General features: G+C 55.6%; 1 protein-coding gene across 1 annotated transcript in view; it reads left to right on the plus strand.

The window, feature by feature from the left end:
- Positions 1–346: 346 nt before the first annotated feature.
- LOC147529214 (scavenger receptor class A member 5-like) overlaps positions 347–16500 on the plus strand; it is a 31001-nt gene continuing 14847 nt past the window's right edge. The window contains 4 exon segments of the mRNA XM_086624579.1: positions 347–458; positions 3929–4057; positions 8276–8950; positions 13850–13930. Of these exon segments, the coding sequence (XP_086480705.1) occupies positions 347–458; positions 3929–4057; positions 8276–8950; positions 13850–13930 (997 nt within the window).

Genomic DNA, 16500 nt, shown 5'->3' on the forward strand with positions numbered 1-16500 from the left:
TGATGGTGAGCGTTTCACTGAGCTGCAAGGACGCTGGTGGTGGACCCATGGTCCTGCTGAGCTCACCCACCAGCTTCTCCCTGTGTTCACCTGGCCTGGGCCGTGGGTGAGTCAAGAAACCATGTGCTGAGATGTGGTGGTCAGCTTTGCCGAGCCAGAGCGGAGGAGTCCCTCGATGGCAGGTCCACGTCCCCTGCACCAGCCCACAGCGTGTTGCGCTGGGCCACGGTGCTGGAGCCATGCAGGGTCCCAGATTAGCCAGGATTGGGCCCCTGCCATGTCAGGATATGCCATAGCCACCAAGAAACATCTCATGTGTCTCTTCTGCTCCACCAGCAGCGGGAGGATGGAGAACAAAGCCATGTACCTTCACACCTTCAACGAGAGGGAGAACAGCTCCGTCTTCGAGGAGCCCTTCGAGGGGAGGAACCTCTCCAAACTGAACCTCTGCGAGGACGGTGAGCGTGGGCTCCATGCGCGGCTCAGTCTGGGGGGGGCTTTGAACCTGGTGGCAGAGATCTGGAGAGCTTCTTGGGGAGACGTGGGAGCTTGGATCGCTCAAGGAGCAGCTCAGCAGTTTGGGTCCCAGGGAACCAGAGCAGAGGAGCAATCCCTGCCCCAGGAAGGGGGTTGCCCAGGGCACAAGGGTGCCCGGAGTGCAGGTGTTGGTGCATCAGTGGCAGTAGCACCATGACAAATGCGTGTGTCCCAAATGGAGCAGGAAACTTCTCCTCTCCCGCTGGCATGGCCTTGCTGGGAGAAACGCTCAGGGACGTTCTGAGTGAACTGCAGGGCGGTTCCTGTGCCTCCTCTCCTGTCCCCCTGACTGGTCCAATGCGGGATGGCAGACCCAGGGCACCACGGGCCTCTCGAGGTGCCCACCATCTCACTTGGTTCTGCCACTGATGAAGGTTGTGCTCCAGGGAAAGTCACTTTGCCTGCTGAACGTTGATTTAGGGGGGGTTGTTTTTTTTTTCCCCTCCTCCAAGCCTCTTCCATGTGCTGTTGTCCAGATAGGCAGCAGGGACAGCAGCACTGGGGCACTGCGGGTCCTGCACGTCTTTGGTGGCTCCTATCTCCACCTTGACCCTGCTGAGCTCTTTTCCTTTGCTCTTGCCCCATGGGACACTGTACACCTTTCACCAGATCCGGCCTTGGTCCCCGAGCAAACAGCCCTGAGGAATTTTTCCCCCAAACCTTTGCAACCTGTGTGGGAGAGGCCAGGGTTGAGTTGGGTGCTCAAGAAGAGACATAAGAGGTCGCCTTTGCTCAGAGACCTGTGGAGCTAGTGGGGAAACTGGTCGTCTTCTGAGCAGGCTTCCCAGTACTGCTGTCCCCACCACGAGCAGGGCATCGGGGTGATGGAGGACTCACCTTCCTGGTTTTGGGGATGTGGGACATCCCCAGGCCATGGTGGAGATCCCTAGGTGCTTCCAGAGGGCAGCCAGGCTCTGTGGGGGTCTTCTCCAGCCCTAGGGATGGGGACAGCTTTGATGGCCAGAGGGTGGATTTCCCATCCAGATGGAAGCCGAGCCTTGATGCCATTCCCCAAACTCAATGTCACCCTGCAAGGTTCCCCCCGCGCTCAGCACCACATCTTCACCTGCCTCTGCCCACCTTCCCACAGCAGAGGGACGGATCCTGCCCAGGGGCTGTCCCATCCTCTGCCATGCTGCAAATGTGGGTGTCGGAGCCTGGAGGGATTCGTGCTGGAAGAGATGGGTGGGAAGAAGAGTTGGTGTCTTCTAGCTCCAAGGCCACCATTCCCAGCAGAGACCCGGCGCTGGCATCGGCTGGGAAGGTTCAGAGTCTCTCTGGGGCTTTTTTTGTGGCTGGTTCCTGGATCCCTCAGGCCAAAACCTGCTCGGCCGTAACTCGCGCCCCCCTCCCGCCCCGCCCCGCCCCCCCCCCCCCCCGCCCTCCCCGTTCTCATGGGAGAGGTTGATGGAGCGAGGCTGGCGGGGGGTCCACAGCTGCCCAGGACAGGGGCAAGGACAACCCTGAGAGCTTCATCCAGAGGATGGGACCACTCGAGTCCCTTCTGGCCCCACGGAGAATGCTTGGCACCGGGGCTGAGGAGCGATTCCGCAGCCTGTGCTTGCCACAACCCCCGGGCCAGCAGCCCGGGACCCCACCAGGGCTCATGGCACAGCAAATCCCAGCTGCATTCAGCTTCCCACCTTCTGCACCCCTGGGGAGCAGGTGGGCCACAGCTCCAGCTGCCCTGGCCATGGGCAGGGGCAAGAAATATTTGCTTTTCCCCTTGGTTACTGGCCCGCGGGCTCCTGGGAGGGGGCTGCTCTGACAACCCCGCTCATGCAGCTGCAGTGGGGAGTGGGTGGTTCGGGGCGCAGGGCCAGCTCGGCCCAGAGCCCCCCAGGACCTGATGGAAGTGTTAATGTCAGAAAAATATTGCAGCTTCCCGCCTCCGCCTCCTCCTCCTCCTCCTCCTCCTCCTCCTCCTCCTCCTCCTCCTCCTCCTCCTTCCTCCCCCCCCCAACCCCTCGGCTCCATCTGTTTGGCCTCTGACCGCCCGCGGGTAATGACTCAAAGGCGGAGGGCTCCCCCGGGAGCGGCACCGCCTTTCGCACCTGGGCTGGGGCACCCCGAGCACCCCGAGACCCCCGCCAGGTCCCCTGGGGAGCCTAACCTCAGCGCTTTTGGTGGCCAAGCCCCAGAATTGGGCTGAGTGAAGGCAGACGCCCAGCGTAACCCTTCGCTGGCTGGAGGCTTCGGCAAAGCTCCCTGTCCTCCAGCAGGACAGACAGCTGTCAGCTGGGGAAGGGTGAGGGGGGCAATGGGGAAGGGCAGGGGGTGGTGGGGAAGGGTCCCTGCCAGACTAGGGACACCCCCAACCCCTTGTACCTCCTCTTCATTCCTGGCACCCCGAGCACTGACTCGGCCCCACGGGATGCCAAGCTCCTGCCCCACGGTGGGGTGGGCTGGGGGGTGTCCCCATGGCAGGAAGGTCCCCACGCCCCGCAGGGACGCAGAGACGGTCGTGGCAGAGACGGTGGTGGCCGGGGCTGAGCCTGGGCTCCTCCCCAGGAGCTTCGGCTCCAGGGCCACCCCCTTTCCCCTGCTCCGACCCTCCTGCAGGCGCTAGTGGGTGCTGGGTCATGGGGGCTGTTAGGGCAGAGTGCGATGGGACAGAGGCACCCACATAGCTGGGGGGTGGGAATTTTCGGGCTCTTCCTCCACTTTTTCCTTGGTGTCTCCCTGGAGACACCTTGGATCCGGCCTGGGCCAAACTCGCATGGTGCTCGTTGACCTGGTGGGAAGTTGTTGGTCCTCAGCCACTCTCAGAAACTTGGTGTTTCTGCAAAACTCCAGTATAAAACCGCGGGGACCCGGCGCCTGGCACCCCATCCTGGCAGCACGGGGCCACCCACCGAGCCAAGATGTGCCAGAGGGGGCGAGCAGGGGCTGGTGGGACCCAAGTGTCTTGGAATCATCAAATAATGGGATGGTTTGTGTGGGAAGGGACCATTAAAGGCCATCTCAGCCATCCCCCTGCCATGGGCAGGGACATCTTCAACCAGACCAGGTTACTCAGAGCTCTATCCAACCCAACCTTGGATGGTTCTACCACCTCTCTGGGCAACCTGGGCCAGTGTCTCACCACCCTGGCCATGAACAATTTCTTCCTTCTATCTAGAATCATGGAATGGTTTGGGTTGGAAGGGACCTTCAAGATCATCCAGTTCCAACCCACCTGCCATGGGCAGGGACACCTTCCACTACACCAGGTTGCTCAAAGCCTCATCCAGCCTGGCCTTGAACACTTCCAGGGATGGGATATCCTCCTGAGTCTCCTCTTTTTGACTCTAAACCCATTCCCCCTTGTCCTATCTCCTCCATCCTTGTATCACTGCTGGCCTCTTGTCGGTGCCCGATGCTCTCCCTGACACCCACCTCTGTCCCCCAGGTCCTGGGCAGAGGATGAAGGCAGTGGGACGCTGCAGCCGGTTGGGTTCCTTGGCGGCATTGAAATACGCTGTGGTGGGACTCTACCTCCTCGTCTTCCTCATCCTTGTTGGAGTCTTCATCCTTGCGGGTAAGGGATGAGTTTGGGGTCTTAGGGGTGATGCAGGAGCTCGAAGAACTGGGTCTGGCTGTGGGCATGGGACCACCTTGCTATTTGGGAGGGTTCTCCATGCCATCTGAGAGAGGAAATTGTGGGATGCATCCTGCTTTTAGTTTTTTCCTGGATTGGGAAAGGGACAGAGAAGGATTTTTGCTGGAATTTTGAAGCCTCTCCCACCGATTCCTTGCGCGACATGGTTTTAACATTGTTGTTGTTGGCCAGTGAAAGGCTCTCGGCTCCGGGCTGAGCTCCAGCAATAACAAGTGGTCAGGGGCATCTTCAAAGTGCCACCTCCCGGAGTCCCGTGACTGGCTGGATTTCGCCTTGCTGGAAGACCCCAGCAAAACCACCTCGCCTCCCAGATGCAGACCACAATCTTGGAGGAGAAAAGCAAAAGGCTACAGGAAATCATCTCTTTCGTCGTTGCTTTCCTTATGTCCGGAACTTGAGCCAAGCCGCCAGCTCTGGATGTAGCTGAGTTGCGAGGTGTGGAGCCAGCCATGCTCGGAGCTGACTTACCACATTGAGGAAAACCCCAGGCACAAGCTGGTCTTGCAACAGGGTGAAGAGCAGCTCTTTAACCGGAGCCCCCATCCAGCTGGGAGCCACGCGCAGCCTATGGAGACAAACCTGATGGTCTCCAGCTTCAGGCTGAAGACTTGATGTTGGAGCTGATTGTCCTCGGAGGAGCAGGAGTGGGTATTCATGGGCTCCTTTAACCACAGAGGGCTTGGTTTTCCCATGGAACATCCCACTTTGTGCTAGTGGAGACTAGGCACCAGCGTGTCGGAGTCAAGACCTTCTGCCCAACGTCCCTTGTCACCTGTCAGAGAGGAAGATGCACAGAAGGAGACAGCACTTAGTGAAATAGACTTAATCCCACCTGCTCCTTGGGCTGGGGAGAGCCGGCCACGGTGCTGCAAGAGGAACATCACGTTTGGTGCTGTCCTTGCCCTCCACTAGTTCTTCACCATGAGGGTGGTGAGGCACTGGCACAGGTTGTCCAGAGAAGCTGTGGCTGCCCCATCCCTGGGAGTGTTCAAGGCCAGGTTGTATGAGGCTTTGAGCAACCTGGTGTAGTGGAAGGTGTCCCTGCCCATGGCAGGGGGGTTGGAACTGAATGATCTTTCAAGTCCCTTCCAACTCAAACCATTCCATGATTCTATGTCACAGGGGTGATGGAGGATCCCCTTTGGTGAGGATTTTCCATCCTCAAGAGGCTCTTTCCTATTGAGGTGACAGGATCCATACTGCTTAGGGCATAGACCTCCTCCTTCAGCCAGGGTGTCCAGCGCTGGCTTCACCTTGTCTGCTGAAGACGTGACCCACGGAGGACTCTCAGTGTCAGAGCAGGGGAGGTTCAGCACATCTGAGCTGCTGGTCCTGGGCTGGGCTTAAAACCTCATATTTTGGTTCCCCCTTTCCCCTGGCTCCGTGATTTGTGCATGTGCACAAGGGCGTGTGTGCATGCATGGCTCAGGATGCATGTGCACAGGGTGTGATGTATGTTTACGAACCTCAAGGCGTCCTTGTCCCTGCACATCCCTCACCCACCTGCAACCCCCCGTCTCTCCCTTGTCACCTCTCGGTACCTTTTTAGCACCCTCACACCCACGTGTGCAATGGTGAGCACTCATGCAAGGCATGACATCACGGCAGAAAGACCTGGAAGGGGTTTTGGGGCAGGACCGCGGGGTTCCTGCAGAAGTTTAGCTCCTTAAACGCGGGGGAAGACGCAGCCAGGAAGGCGGCGCAGCCCCAAAACACAGCCCCTTGGGGACTCCTGGGTCAGCCCCAGCGTGGCTGGGCGCCATTCTGGGGCTCCATGGCAGGGAGGGGGTCTGGGGTTTGTGTGTGCATCTGCGCTGCACGTGTGTGTGAATGCACATCTGTGCACGTCTGTGTGCTGGGTGCATTCGCGTGTGTGCACTGTGTGCATGCATGCGCTGTGTGTGTCTGCACACGTGCACTGTGTGCATGCATGCGTGTGCATGTGCTGTGTACATTTGTGCATTGTGTGCATGCATGTGTGTGTGCGTGCGCTGTGTGCATCTGCACTTGTGCACTGTGTGCATGCATGTGTGCACGTGCTGTGTACATTCGTGTGTGCTTGCATGCGTGTATGCGTTTGTGTATGTATGTGTGCTATGTGCATGTGTGTTCTATGTGCATTTGTGTGCTGTGTGCACTGTGTGCATGCATGTGTGCTGTGTGTGTCTATACACATGCACTGTGTACACATGTGTGTACGTGTGCCATGTACACTTATGCGTGTATAAATACAGACATACGTACGTGTGCTGTGCTGTGTGCATGCGTGCGTGTTCTGTGTGTATGTGTGTGTGTGCACGTGTGTGTGCACATTTGTGTGTGCACACTGTGTGCATGCATGCGCATATGCATGTGTGTGTACATGTGCTGTGTGCATGCACATGTGTTCTGTGTGCATTTGCATGTGCATGCATGTATGTGTGCCATGCACATGTGTATGTGTGTGCTGTGCACATTTGTGTGTGTGCACTGTGTGCATGCATGTGTGCACGTGTGCTGTGTGCATTTGTGTGTGTGCACACGTGTGTATGCATGTTTGTGTATACGTGTGCTGTGTGCATGCGTGTTCTGTGTGCATTTGTGTGTGCATGCATGTGTGCTGTGTGCATATGCACGTGTGCACCATGTGCATGCATGTGTGTGTCATGTACATTTGTGTGTGCACTGTGTGCATTCAGGCATGTGTGCCTGTGTGCTGTGTGCACTGTGTGCATGCGTGTGTGTGCTGTGTGTGTCTGCACGTGTGCACTGTGTGCATGCATGCATGTATATATGTGTGTGCTGTGTGCACTATGTGAATGCACGTGTGTTCTGTGTGCATTCGTGTGTGCTGTGTGCATCTGCATGTGTGTACCATGTGCATGCATGTGTGTGTGTGCTGTGTACATTTGTGTGTGCACACTGTATGCATGCATGCGTGCAAGCATTTGTGTGTGTATGTGTGCTGTGTGCATGCTTGTGTTCCGTGTGCATTTGCATGTGCATACATGTGTGTGCCTGTGCATGTGCTGTGTGCATTTGTGTGTGTGTGCGTGCGTTTGTGTGTGTGCACTGGATGCATTCGAGGCGATGCACCCTGTGTGCATGTGTGCACTGTGTGCATGTGTGCGTGCACATTTGCGTGCATGCACACGTGTGTATTGCACCCTGGCTCCAGAAAGACTCGGTGGAGCAGCTTGAGTCACCCACGCCGACAGCAGCAGCGGCACCCAGCCCCACAGCTGTTTCTCCCAAGGTCTCCCCTTGTCCTTTGTCCGCTCTCGGGGTGGCAGGGACGGAAAAAACCGTCTCGTTATTCACATGAGATTGGCTTTGGGTCCCCCACCCCGGGCCGTGTCCAAGACCCAACAACAGTGTAAAGCGAAGGGAAAAGATGACGTTCCCCTGCCTAGCTCAGGGGTTTGGGGTGCAGTGGGGTGGTGGGGTCCAGGCTGGGTGCTTCCAGGCTTGCCAGACGCCCCGGTTCCGTCTCCAAACCCCTGTCTCGGCGCTGCGGGAGCTGGTGCAAGGCTGGGAGGGGGTTGGGCGGTGGGGAGCTGCAGGGCTGGGGGGGTGAAGGGTGGTCCTGAGCTGGGGTGGGTCTCCTCCCTCGAGAAGAGCCCTGGCAGCCTGGGATGCGGGATGTGATGCTTGGCAGGCGGCAAAAAACCGCGCCCGGAGCCATGGAGCCCTGCCGAGCCAGCCTGATGGTCCTCGTTATGGAGCGAGGGGCTGAGCTCCGCCTGGGATCAGCGGCCAGAAGGGAAACTGGGTTGTTAAAAGGAAAATGAAGACCTTGGCGGGGGAAGGAGAAGGTTTTAAGGGCTGTTTTTAGGAAAGGGAAGCAGATGCCACAAGGTTTTGTGGCACTGGGACCCACCTGGCAAAGCCAGTCCGAAGCCTGGAGCTTTGCTGTCCTCCCTGAGCGAGATGACCTCTCCAGCCCTTCATCAACCAACCTCCTTCTCCCGCCACGGGGGGCCAAAGGGGGACTGATGGGATGAACCTTTTGGGGTTTGAGGTGGGGCTTTCACCTCTGAGCACCAGGGAACAGGGATATCCAAGCACTCCTTGGGAGGAGATGGGGTGCCACCTCTCAGGAGGGTCCCCGACTCCATGAGGTGGTTTCTGATGCCCCCTCCTCTCCATCTCTTGCAGTCTCCAGGCCACAGACATCCCCTGAGGACCTGAAGGCGCTGATGGGGAACGTCAACCGCCTCAACGAGAGCTTTCGGGACATGCAGCTGAAGCTGCTGCACCTACCTCTGAAGGGAGACGTGCTGGAGCACATCTGGAGGCTCCAGGACCTCCTGCAGAACCACTCGGACTCCTTGTTCCTCATGACGGGGTCACTGCAGAAGCTGGAAGGGCTTCTCTGGAGCCTGCAGACCCAGGCCAGCCAAACTGACAAGGCAGTGGCCAACCTCTGGGACAGCTTGACCCAACAGAGCGACGCGGCTCAGCAGGAGATGTACAAGCTCTCTGTGGAAGGCAACAGCAGCCGGCTGCTGCTGCAGCACCACGACCATCTCCTGAGCCACCTGGGCAGCAGGGTGGAGAGCCTGAGCGACCAGGTGACGGCCATGAGCGGGTCCGTGGACACCATCAACAGGACCTTCTCCTACGACGTGAACATCCACCACACCCGCATCCAGGACCTGCAGGTGCTGATCAGCAACGCCACCGAGGACGCCCGGCAGATGCGGCTCATCCACATAGCCATGGAGGAGCAGCTGAAGCATGAGCTGGCCATCCTCAACAACGTGACGGAGGACCTGCGGCTGAAGGACTGGGAGCACTCTGTTGCGCTGAAGAACATCTCCATGATACAGGGTAAGCTGAAAAACCTCGTCAGTGGCTCCCTCGCGGGTGCGGGAAGCTGTCGTGAGGAGGGGCAGTGTCCCCAGTGCATTGAGTGGTGGTGGAAGCGGTCCCTGTGGCATGGGGATGTCCTGTGGGGATGTCTCAGGGTGTATCAAACCCATCAGACACCGCTGTTTAGGTGTCTGCAGTGTTCAGGTGTCTCCATCACCTGGGACTGCATAGTTGGGACCCTCCAAATGCTCCCCATCCATGTTAGGTGGAAAGCTCCCAAGGTTCTCTCAGCGATGCCTGGGGAAACTCTGCCAGGTCCCTCCTGACCATGAAAGTGAGTCAGACTGAGTGCGGCAGAGACTGTGGGGTTTTGTCCTGCTTCGTCCTGCAGTGATGGAGCAGAGGGCACCCACCAGCTACTGCCCATCATCATCAATCACTTCACTCGCTTTACATCCTTTTTACTCCATCTTCCTCCTCCTGTCTTCAAATCATAGAATCACGGGATGGTTTGGGTGGGAAGGGACCATTAAAGGCCATGTGGTCCAACCCCCCTGCCATGAGCAGGGACATCTTCAACCACATCAGGTTGCTCAGAGCCCTGTCCAACCTGACCTTGAGTGTTTCCAGGGATGGGGCATCAACCGCCTCTCTGGACAACCTGGGCCAGTGTCTCACCACCCTGAGGGTGATGAAATACACAACTCATACCTGCTGAGTCTTGACCATTGACCTTAGTTCTGCTGGTCCCCTATTTTTTGGTATTTATATGGTTTTCTTGGTAACTTTCCCCTCAGTCTGCCAAGCGTCTACTCCCGTTTTCTTAATTATCTGCACAGTCCAGCTATTTGTCACACTGTTATCTCATGAGCGTAGCCGTATGGCCAGGGTTAACCATCTGCTTGGACATGTCGTCCTCTCTGATGTCAGGAATATCCAGCTGTTTCCTATAGACTCATAGGATGGTTTGGGTTGGAAGGGGCCTTCCAGATAATCTAGTTCCAACCCCTCTGCCATGGACAGAGACACCTTCCACTACACTAGGTTGCTCAAAGCCTCATCCAACCTGGCCTTCAACACTTCCAGGGATGGGACATTCTAATCTGAATCTCTCCTTTTTTAGTCTAAAACCATTCCCTCTTGTCCTATCTCCTCTATCCCTGTATCGCTGCCTGCCTGCCACCATCTCACCTGGCTGGAGCTCCTTGCTGCAGGACTTTTGTGGAGGCAGAAACCCAAGTGGGTCCAAAAGGCGCTGGGCAAATTGAGGTGGGACACATCCATAGCTGCTAAATGCCCCGGGCTGATCACAGTGGCTCGTTCAGTCCCAAACAAATGCACTGGCCATGGGTAGGGGAAAAATCATGAAGAAACACAGAAGATCTCAGTGCAAGCTCCTGGTGAAGGAAGCTTGGGGAGGTCCTCAGGCTCGTCTCCAGCAGCCGACCATGCCAAGCAGCTCGTGTGTCTTGGAGAGGGCTTGGCCCTGCGCCGCAGAGGGGCTCTGGTCACCAGGAGGGAGGATGCTTGGGATCCACAGCACCTTCCGCAGCTTGCTGGGTGGGATGTGCTGGCTCGCAGCAGGTCTGAGAGGGTGATTGCAACGGTCCCACCTGGCACGTCATGGAAGTCGTCATCCCGATGGTTTTGGAGAGTTTTTCTTTGCGGGGTGGGGACCAGCTTGGCACGGCGTCTGCAGTGCTGCTCAACCTCTCCCAACCACCCCTCCCACTGCTCCTCCGTCCTCCACCCCAGCCACTCGCTGTGTCCTGTCCCACCGGCTGTCCCTGGGGATGGGACCATCTCTGCTCATAGAGCTGCCTAGATGTAGCCAAGCGGAGATGTTCTGGTGGCTGATGGACCCCAGAGCTCACTGGAATAGCTCTGAAGGATGAGTGCCAAAGCCTAGGAGCCAGCAAACACAATCAGCCTGAGCATCTGCCCGTCCCCAAGCCCTGTTTCTAACCCTGGGAATTAGAGAAAGGGAATAAGGGACAACATATCCTTCCCTGGCTGTGTTCTCTCAGTCTCCAGCTCTTACGGAGCAGATAAGATTGTCTATTCCTCCATGAAACTTAGTTTCCTTCTTAGCCTGTCCATGGGCTTAGCTTCTGACATGGTGAAGGAGAAAAAAGAGAAGAGAAGAGAAGAGAAGAGAAGAGAAGAGAAGAGAAGAGAAGAGAAGAGAAGAGAAGAGAAGAGAAGAGAAGAGAAGAGAAGAGAAGATGGCAGAAGACTAGAGGACTGCACTGTAGCAGCTGATTTTAAGGAGGAAAGGCAGCTCCAACCCCTGTTCCACCAAGAGGTGCCCTGAGCAGGCAGCTCCCATGTCCTTCTGAGGGTTAATGGAGCTGAGGTGGGGCCCTAATGTGGGTTATTTCCCAGTGTGCCTACAAAACCAGAGCAGATGGAAGTTTTTGGAGCTGCCCCCGCACAGAGGACCTCAGAGGAGCCATGCTGGAGCCGGTGCGGGGGAAGCAAGACATTTTGGTCAGCAACAGTTGTTGGAGCATGGGTGGGTCATGCAGAGTTTTCACTGCTCAGCCTGGGACACCTGGGACCTTCGGGCAGGAGATATGCCAGTAGAAAAACCCCTTCACCTTGACAGTCCCACTGCTGCCCATCAAACTCACCATCACCTCTATAAAGCCACTGACCTCTGGCAGACTCTGCTCTCTGTAACGCCCTGTGGGCTGAAATCAATGGTATTGACTTATTTTATCATAGAATCATAGAATCACATAATGGTTTGGGTTGGAAGGGACCTTCCAGATCATCTAGTTCCAACACTCCTGCCATGGCCAGGGACACCTTCCACTACACCAGGTTGCTCAAAGCCTCATCCAGCCTGGCCTTGAACACTTCCAGGGATGCGACAGCCACAGCTTCTCTGGGCAACCTGTGCCAGTGCCTCACCACCCTCAGAGGAAAGAATTTCTTCCTTAGATCTCATAGAAATCTCCCCTCTTTCAATTTAAAGCCATCACCCCTTGTCCTGTCACTACATGCCCTTGTCCAAAGCCCCTCTCCAGCTTTCCTGTAGCCCCTTTAGGAACTGGAAGGCTGCTAGAAGGTCCCCCTGGAGCTGTAAGATCACCCCAGAATGTGTTTTAATACATTGTCCATTACTTCTTTATTTCAGAAGGGGCTGGGTGATCGGGGGCAGCCTGAACACACCCACGTTATTCCTCGTTATAACAAACTGGCATGACTTGACCTCTGTCTTCCTCTTTTGGGGCACTGAAAATCAGTGGCTGTATTTAACACCATCTATTTTTTATGCAATCAGGTGCTTCCCATTGCTTCTTCATTTGCCCATTTGTTCAGTTTTTCAAACTCCAGCAGGAAAGGAGAGGGATATAAGTACATGTAGTTTTACAATGAAGGTGGTGAGACACTGGTCCAGGTTGCCCAGAGAGGTGGTAGATGCCCCATCCCTGGAACCATCCATGGTCAAGTTGGACGGGGCTCTGAGCAACCTGATCTGGTTAAAGATGTCCCAGCTCATTGCCGGGGCATTGGACTAGGTGACGTTTAATGCTCCATTCCCACCCAAACCATTCTGTGATTCGATGATTTAATGGCTGTTGTGTAACGCCCTTCTTCAACGCTCTGGAAATAAAAACTATTTCACCAGCCATCTCGGCACCTTCATACAGCTCACACCTCACCTGGCTCCTGCCCCATGTCCTCCTGCAGAGCAGCTCTTGAGCTTCACTGGACCTTCTTCATCATGGAGAATGCTCCCTCTCCCACTCGGGCCAGGCCGTGTCCCTGCTGCGTGTGGTTCCTTTGGTTCCCACCCAAAAATACTGCCTCATTGTACTCAGCTCTCCCAGGGTGTCCATTGTTCTTTGTATCCGTTTGCTGTGCCAACCGAGAACGAGTGAGGACTTGTCCACAGGGTCTGGGGTCCCTCACCTGGGGAAGAGGAGACCCGGGGCAAGCTAACGCAGTATTTCCCCGTGGTCCTCTCCTAACCCCTGCCCATCTCATCTCAGGACGTTTCCTGCTCAGGAACCCACTCATTTCTGTATACTATTTGCAAATCCTAGTTACTCCTTCGTTAGGACTGCTAAACATCTTCCCCCTCTTCCTCTCCTGATCCTTCTGCGTTACCACATCGCCCGTAGCCCTGCCTGGTTGTTTTCTTGCTACACAATGAGAAATTATGGCTTTTGGAGTTTCTAGGAAAACAGCGTTTAACAGTTTCCAATCATCATCCTGATGTGGTAGGACAAAGACCAAATGACCCCTCCAGGCCTCTCCCTGCCCTATTTTCTGTCATCCCACGAGTCTTTTTTTTTTGTGAGTGTGGTTTTTTTTTTTCTGTTCAGATTCTTTCTTCCAATTGATTTAGCTCATAATTGTTTTCAGCTTTGTGGACTTGGCCCTTCGCAGGCTGAGGAACATCATGCTGTCACGGGGTTGGGCTCTCTGCTTGCTCACGAGAGTTTACACCCAAAAAGCAATCGCCGACGGCCAGTTCCTGCTGAGATCAGTGGTGCAAATCCTCTCCTAAAGTTCATCTCAATGTTTCCAAAATGCATCTCTTCTGGTCTTTTCACTTTCTCTTTTCTTAACGTTATTTCATTGGAGATGTCACAACTTTTGGTCAAAAGGAGATTCCAGGAGAGTGGAGTTTCCCATAGAGTCACACTCGAGGTGGAACCGCAGGAGCTGCAAGGTGAAGTTTTCCAGCACACGAGACAGGTTGATGGAGTCGTGTTTGGCCTTTTAAATCCACAGGTCATGGAAGACGACTGCTGGCAAGCTCCTTCTCCATCACTTCACTCCTGTCCACAGGGCTCTATGTTTATGAGAGGTCCCTGGACACCTGATAAATGATAATGGCTGGTGAAGGGTGGGTGCGTGCACTCATACATCTGCTGCACTCCAATACCTCTTGTGTTTCAGGGCCACCAGGACCCAAAGGAGACCAAGGCAATGAAGGGATGGAGGGTGAACCTGGTCTTCCTGGCCTGCCTGGGCTGCGAGGTAAGGAACAATACTCCCAGGGTGCCCATGTCCCTTCAAGCCCTCACCCCAAGCCCATAGAGTCAACAGGACACCTCCTGGTGACTTCCCAACCTGTCCCTGGGGTCCTTGCTGGCTACACACAAGTCTTGAAGAGCATCGAATTAACCTGCTGCCCCATCTCCTGCCAGACTGCTGGTCTTTAGGGGCAAAAAGACCCTCTCTCCTCTCCCAGCTGGCCCCAGACAGTGAGAGTTGCAAGAGTCCATCACCCCAAGGCTCCTTTGACACGGCCACCCAGCCTGGGTTTGTGCAGGGACTGGCCACCACCCTCTTCTTGCTAAACCCAAGCCCTCACATGGCACCAGGGCTGGTCCCGCTGCCGCACACCCCCCCGGCGGCACACGGGGACACGGCGTGCCTGGCAGAGGGGACTCGGCCACCAGCTGCAGCTCTGAGGCTTTTCATAGGACAACTTTTTCAATGTCAAGCACGCGGATTTTTGCTTTTTTGCCCTTCTTAATTCCAACCATTGTTTTTGAGAGAAATTAAATTTAAAAAAACAACAGAAGACACCCCCCACACTGAGAAACAAGACTTGGCTTGAGCCTGTTTGTAATTTTAAGGCAGACCTAGAACTGCTGGCTTTGCATCCATGAGCTGGGGATCCGAAGGCCGGAGCACCTCTGCTATGGAGACAGGCTGAGAGAGTTGGGATTGTTCAGCCTGGAGAAGAGAAGGCTCCAGGGAGACCTTCCAGCAGCCTTCCAGTACAGGGAAGCTGGAGAGGGGCTTTTTACAAGGGTGTGTAGTGACAGGACATGGGGCAATGGCTTTAAACTGAAAGAGGAGAGATTTTGATGAGATCTGAGGAAGAAAATTCTTTCCTCTGAGGGTGGTGAGGCACTGGCACAGATTGCCCGAGAAGTGGCTGCCCCATCCCTGGAGGTGTTCAAGGCCAGCCTGGATGAGGCTTTGAGCAACCTGGTGTAGTGGAAGGTGTCCCTGTCTGTGGCAGAGGGGTTGGAACTGAATGATCTTTGAGGTCCCTTCCAACTCAAACCATTCCATGATTCTATGTCACAGGAGTGATGGAGGATCCCCATTGGTGAGGATTTTCCATTCTCAAGAGGCTCTTTCCTATTGAGGTGACAGGATCCATACTGCTTAGGGCATAGACCTCCTCCTTCAGCCAGGGTGTCCAGCGCTGGCTTCACCTTGTCTGCTGAAGACGTGACCCATGGAGGACTCTCAGTGTCAGAGCAGGGGAGGTTCAGCACATCTGAGCTGCTGGTCCTGGGCTGGGCTTAAAACCTCATATTTTGGTCCCCCCTTTCCTCTGGCTGCCCGGCAGGCGGCAGGACCAGCCAAATTAGGCAGAGCCAGCTTGGAAAAACCCAACTGCTATCTGAAAGCCTTCTCTGCGCCAGCCACCCGTGCTTGTCTCACCCTTGGCTATAGTTTTTTTTGGTGTTGACAGATTCACGGCTGTTTTTCTTGGGTGTAACAAGCACCAGAAATATATTGTCTGGCTTTTTTCGTTTCTTTATTTTTTTTTCGGTGTTTAAACAGAAAAACAAAACAATTTCTGGAGGATTCACCTTGGGGAAGAGTTGGTGAAAGAGCGCGAATTTCAGTTCTTTCTCTGTCTCGCTTTCCCTGGTGCTTTTCTGGATGCAGTCATAGCACCAGCCCTTTGGATGCGAGAAGGTCCAGTCGAGGTGCAGCCAGGAGTCGTAAAGCATCACTGCTACATCCCCTTTTGTGCAGAGAACCTCCCGTCCTGCCTCTGCCCCGGCTCCTCCACCCCAATCCATAGCCAGGTCCTGACATGCGGCATCCCACCCTGGGAGGTGTTGGCCAGACACAGCAGGGAAAGACTTAAGCCCCAGACCATGTCCACTGGAGCTGGTGCCCAAATTCCTCCTGACAGCTTTTGTTTTTTTTAAAATCAGAGGAAAATAGTTGACTAAGTTTGGAAAAGCCCAGCCCAGGAGGGGCAGGAGGCCCAGTGCCAAGGGAATTTGTGGATACCTCAGTGTGGTGCCAGGCAGGGGGTGCTGAGCATAGGTGCTGGAGGAGCTCCATCTGAAAGGCTTCCACCTCCAGGAGCTTCGGATCCAGCCCGGGCTCAGGCTGGGGCTGAGCCTCTGCTGGGTCAATCTGGTGGCACCATCCTCAGGTCCCACCAGAGCCCATCACCAGCACAGGAGTCCCTCCTTCCACCGCCCCTTGCTGGCACACGTGAGTGGAGGTCACCTCCAGGGCTTGATTGTATCCCCGATGAAGGGAGCCCAAGGTCGCAAACTACAGCCCCCGTTTCCCACGTCCTGAAGTTCAGGGGTGCTCAGATAAGGGGGTTCCATCCAAACCCTTCTCCGATAAACAGCAAACCCACCTGGTCAGCGTGCATGGACACAGAGGACCTGCAGCTCATGCTGGTCATCTCATGTCTCCTTGGAGCCTCTGCTCCACCCTGGCTCCTCGCTCTTCCTCCTTGGTCTCCAGCTTTGGAGCCTGGTTACCTTCATCTGAGCCCTAAGGTACTCAGAGCTGTGTTAGCACCAACCTATCTCTGGGTGAAACCCATC

The sequence above is a fragment of the Tauraco erythrolophus genome, chromosome 2 (assembly GCF_009769465.1).
Source record: "Tauraco erythrolophus isolate bTauEry1 chromosome 2, bTauEry1.pri, whole genome shotgun sequence".
In the NCBI taxonomy this organism is placed as follows: Eukaryota; Metazoa; Chordata; class Aves; order Musophagiformes; family Musophagidae; genus Tauraco; species Tauraco erythrolophus.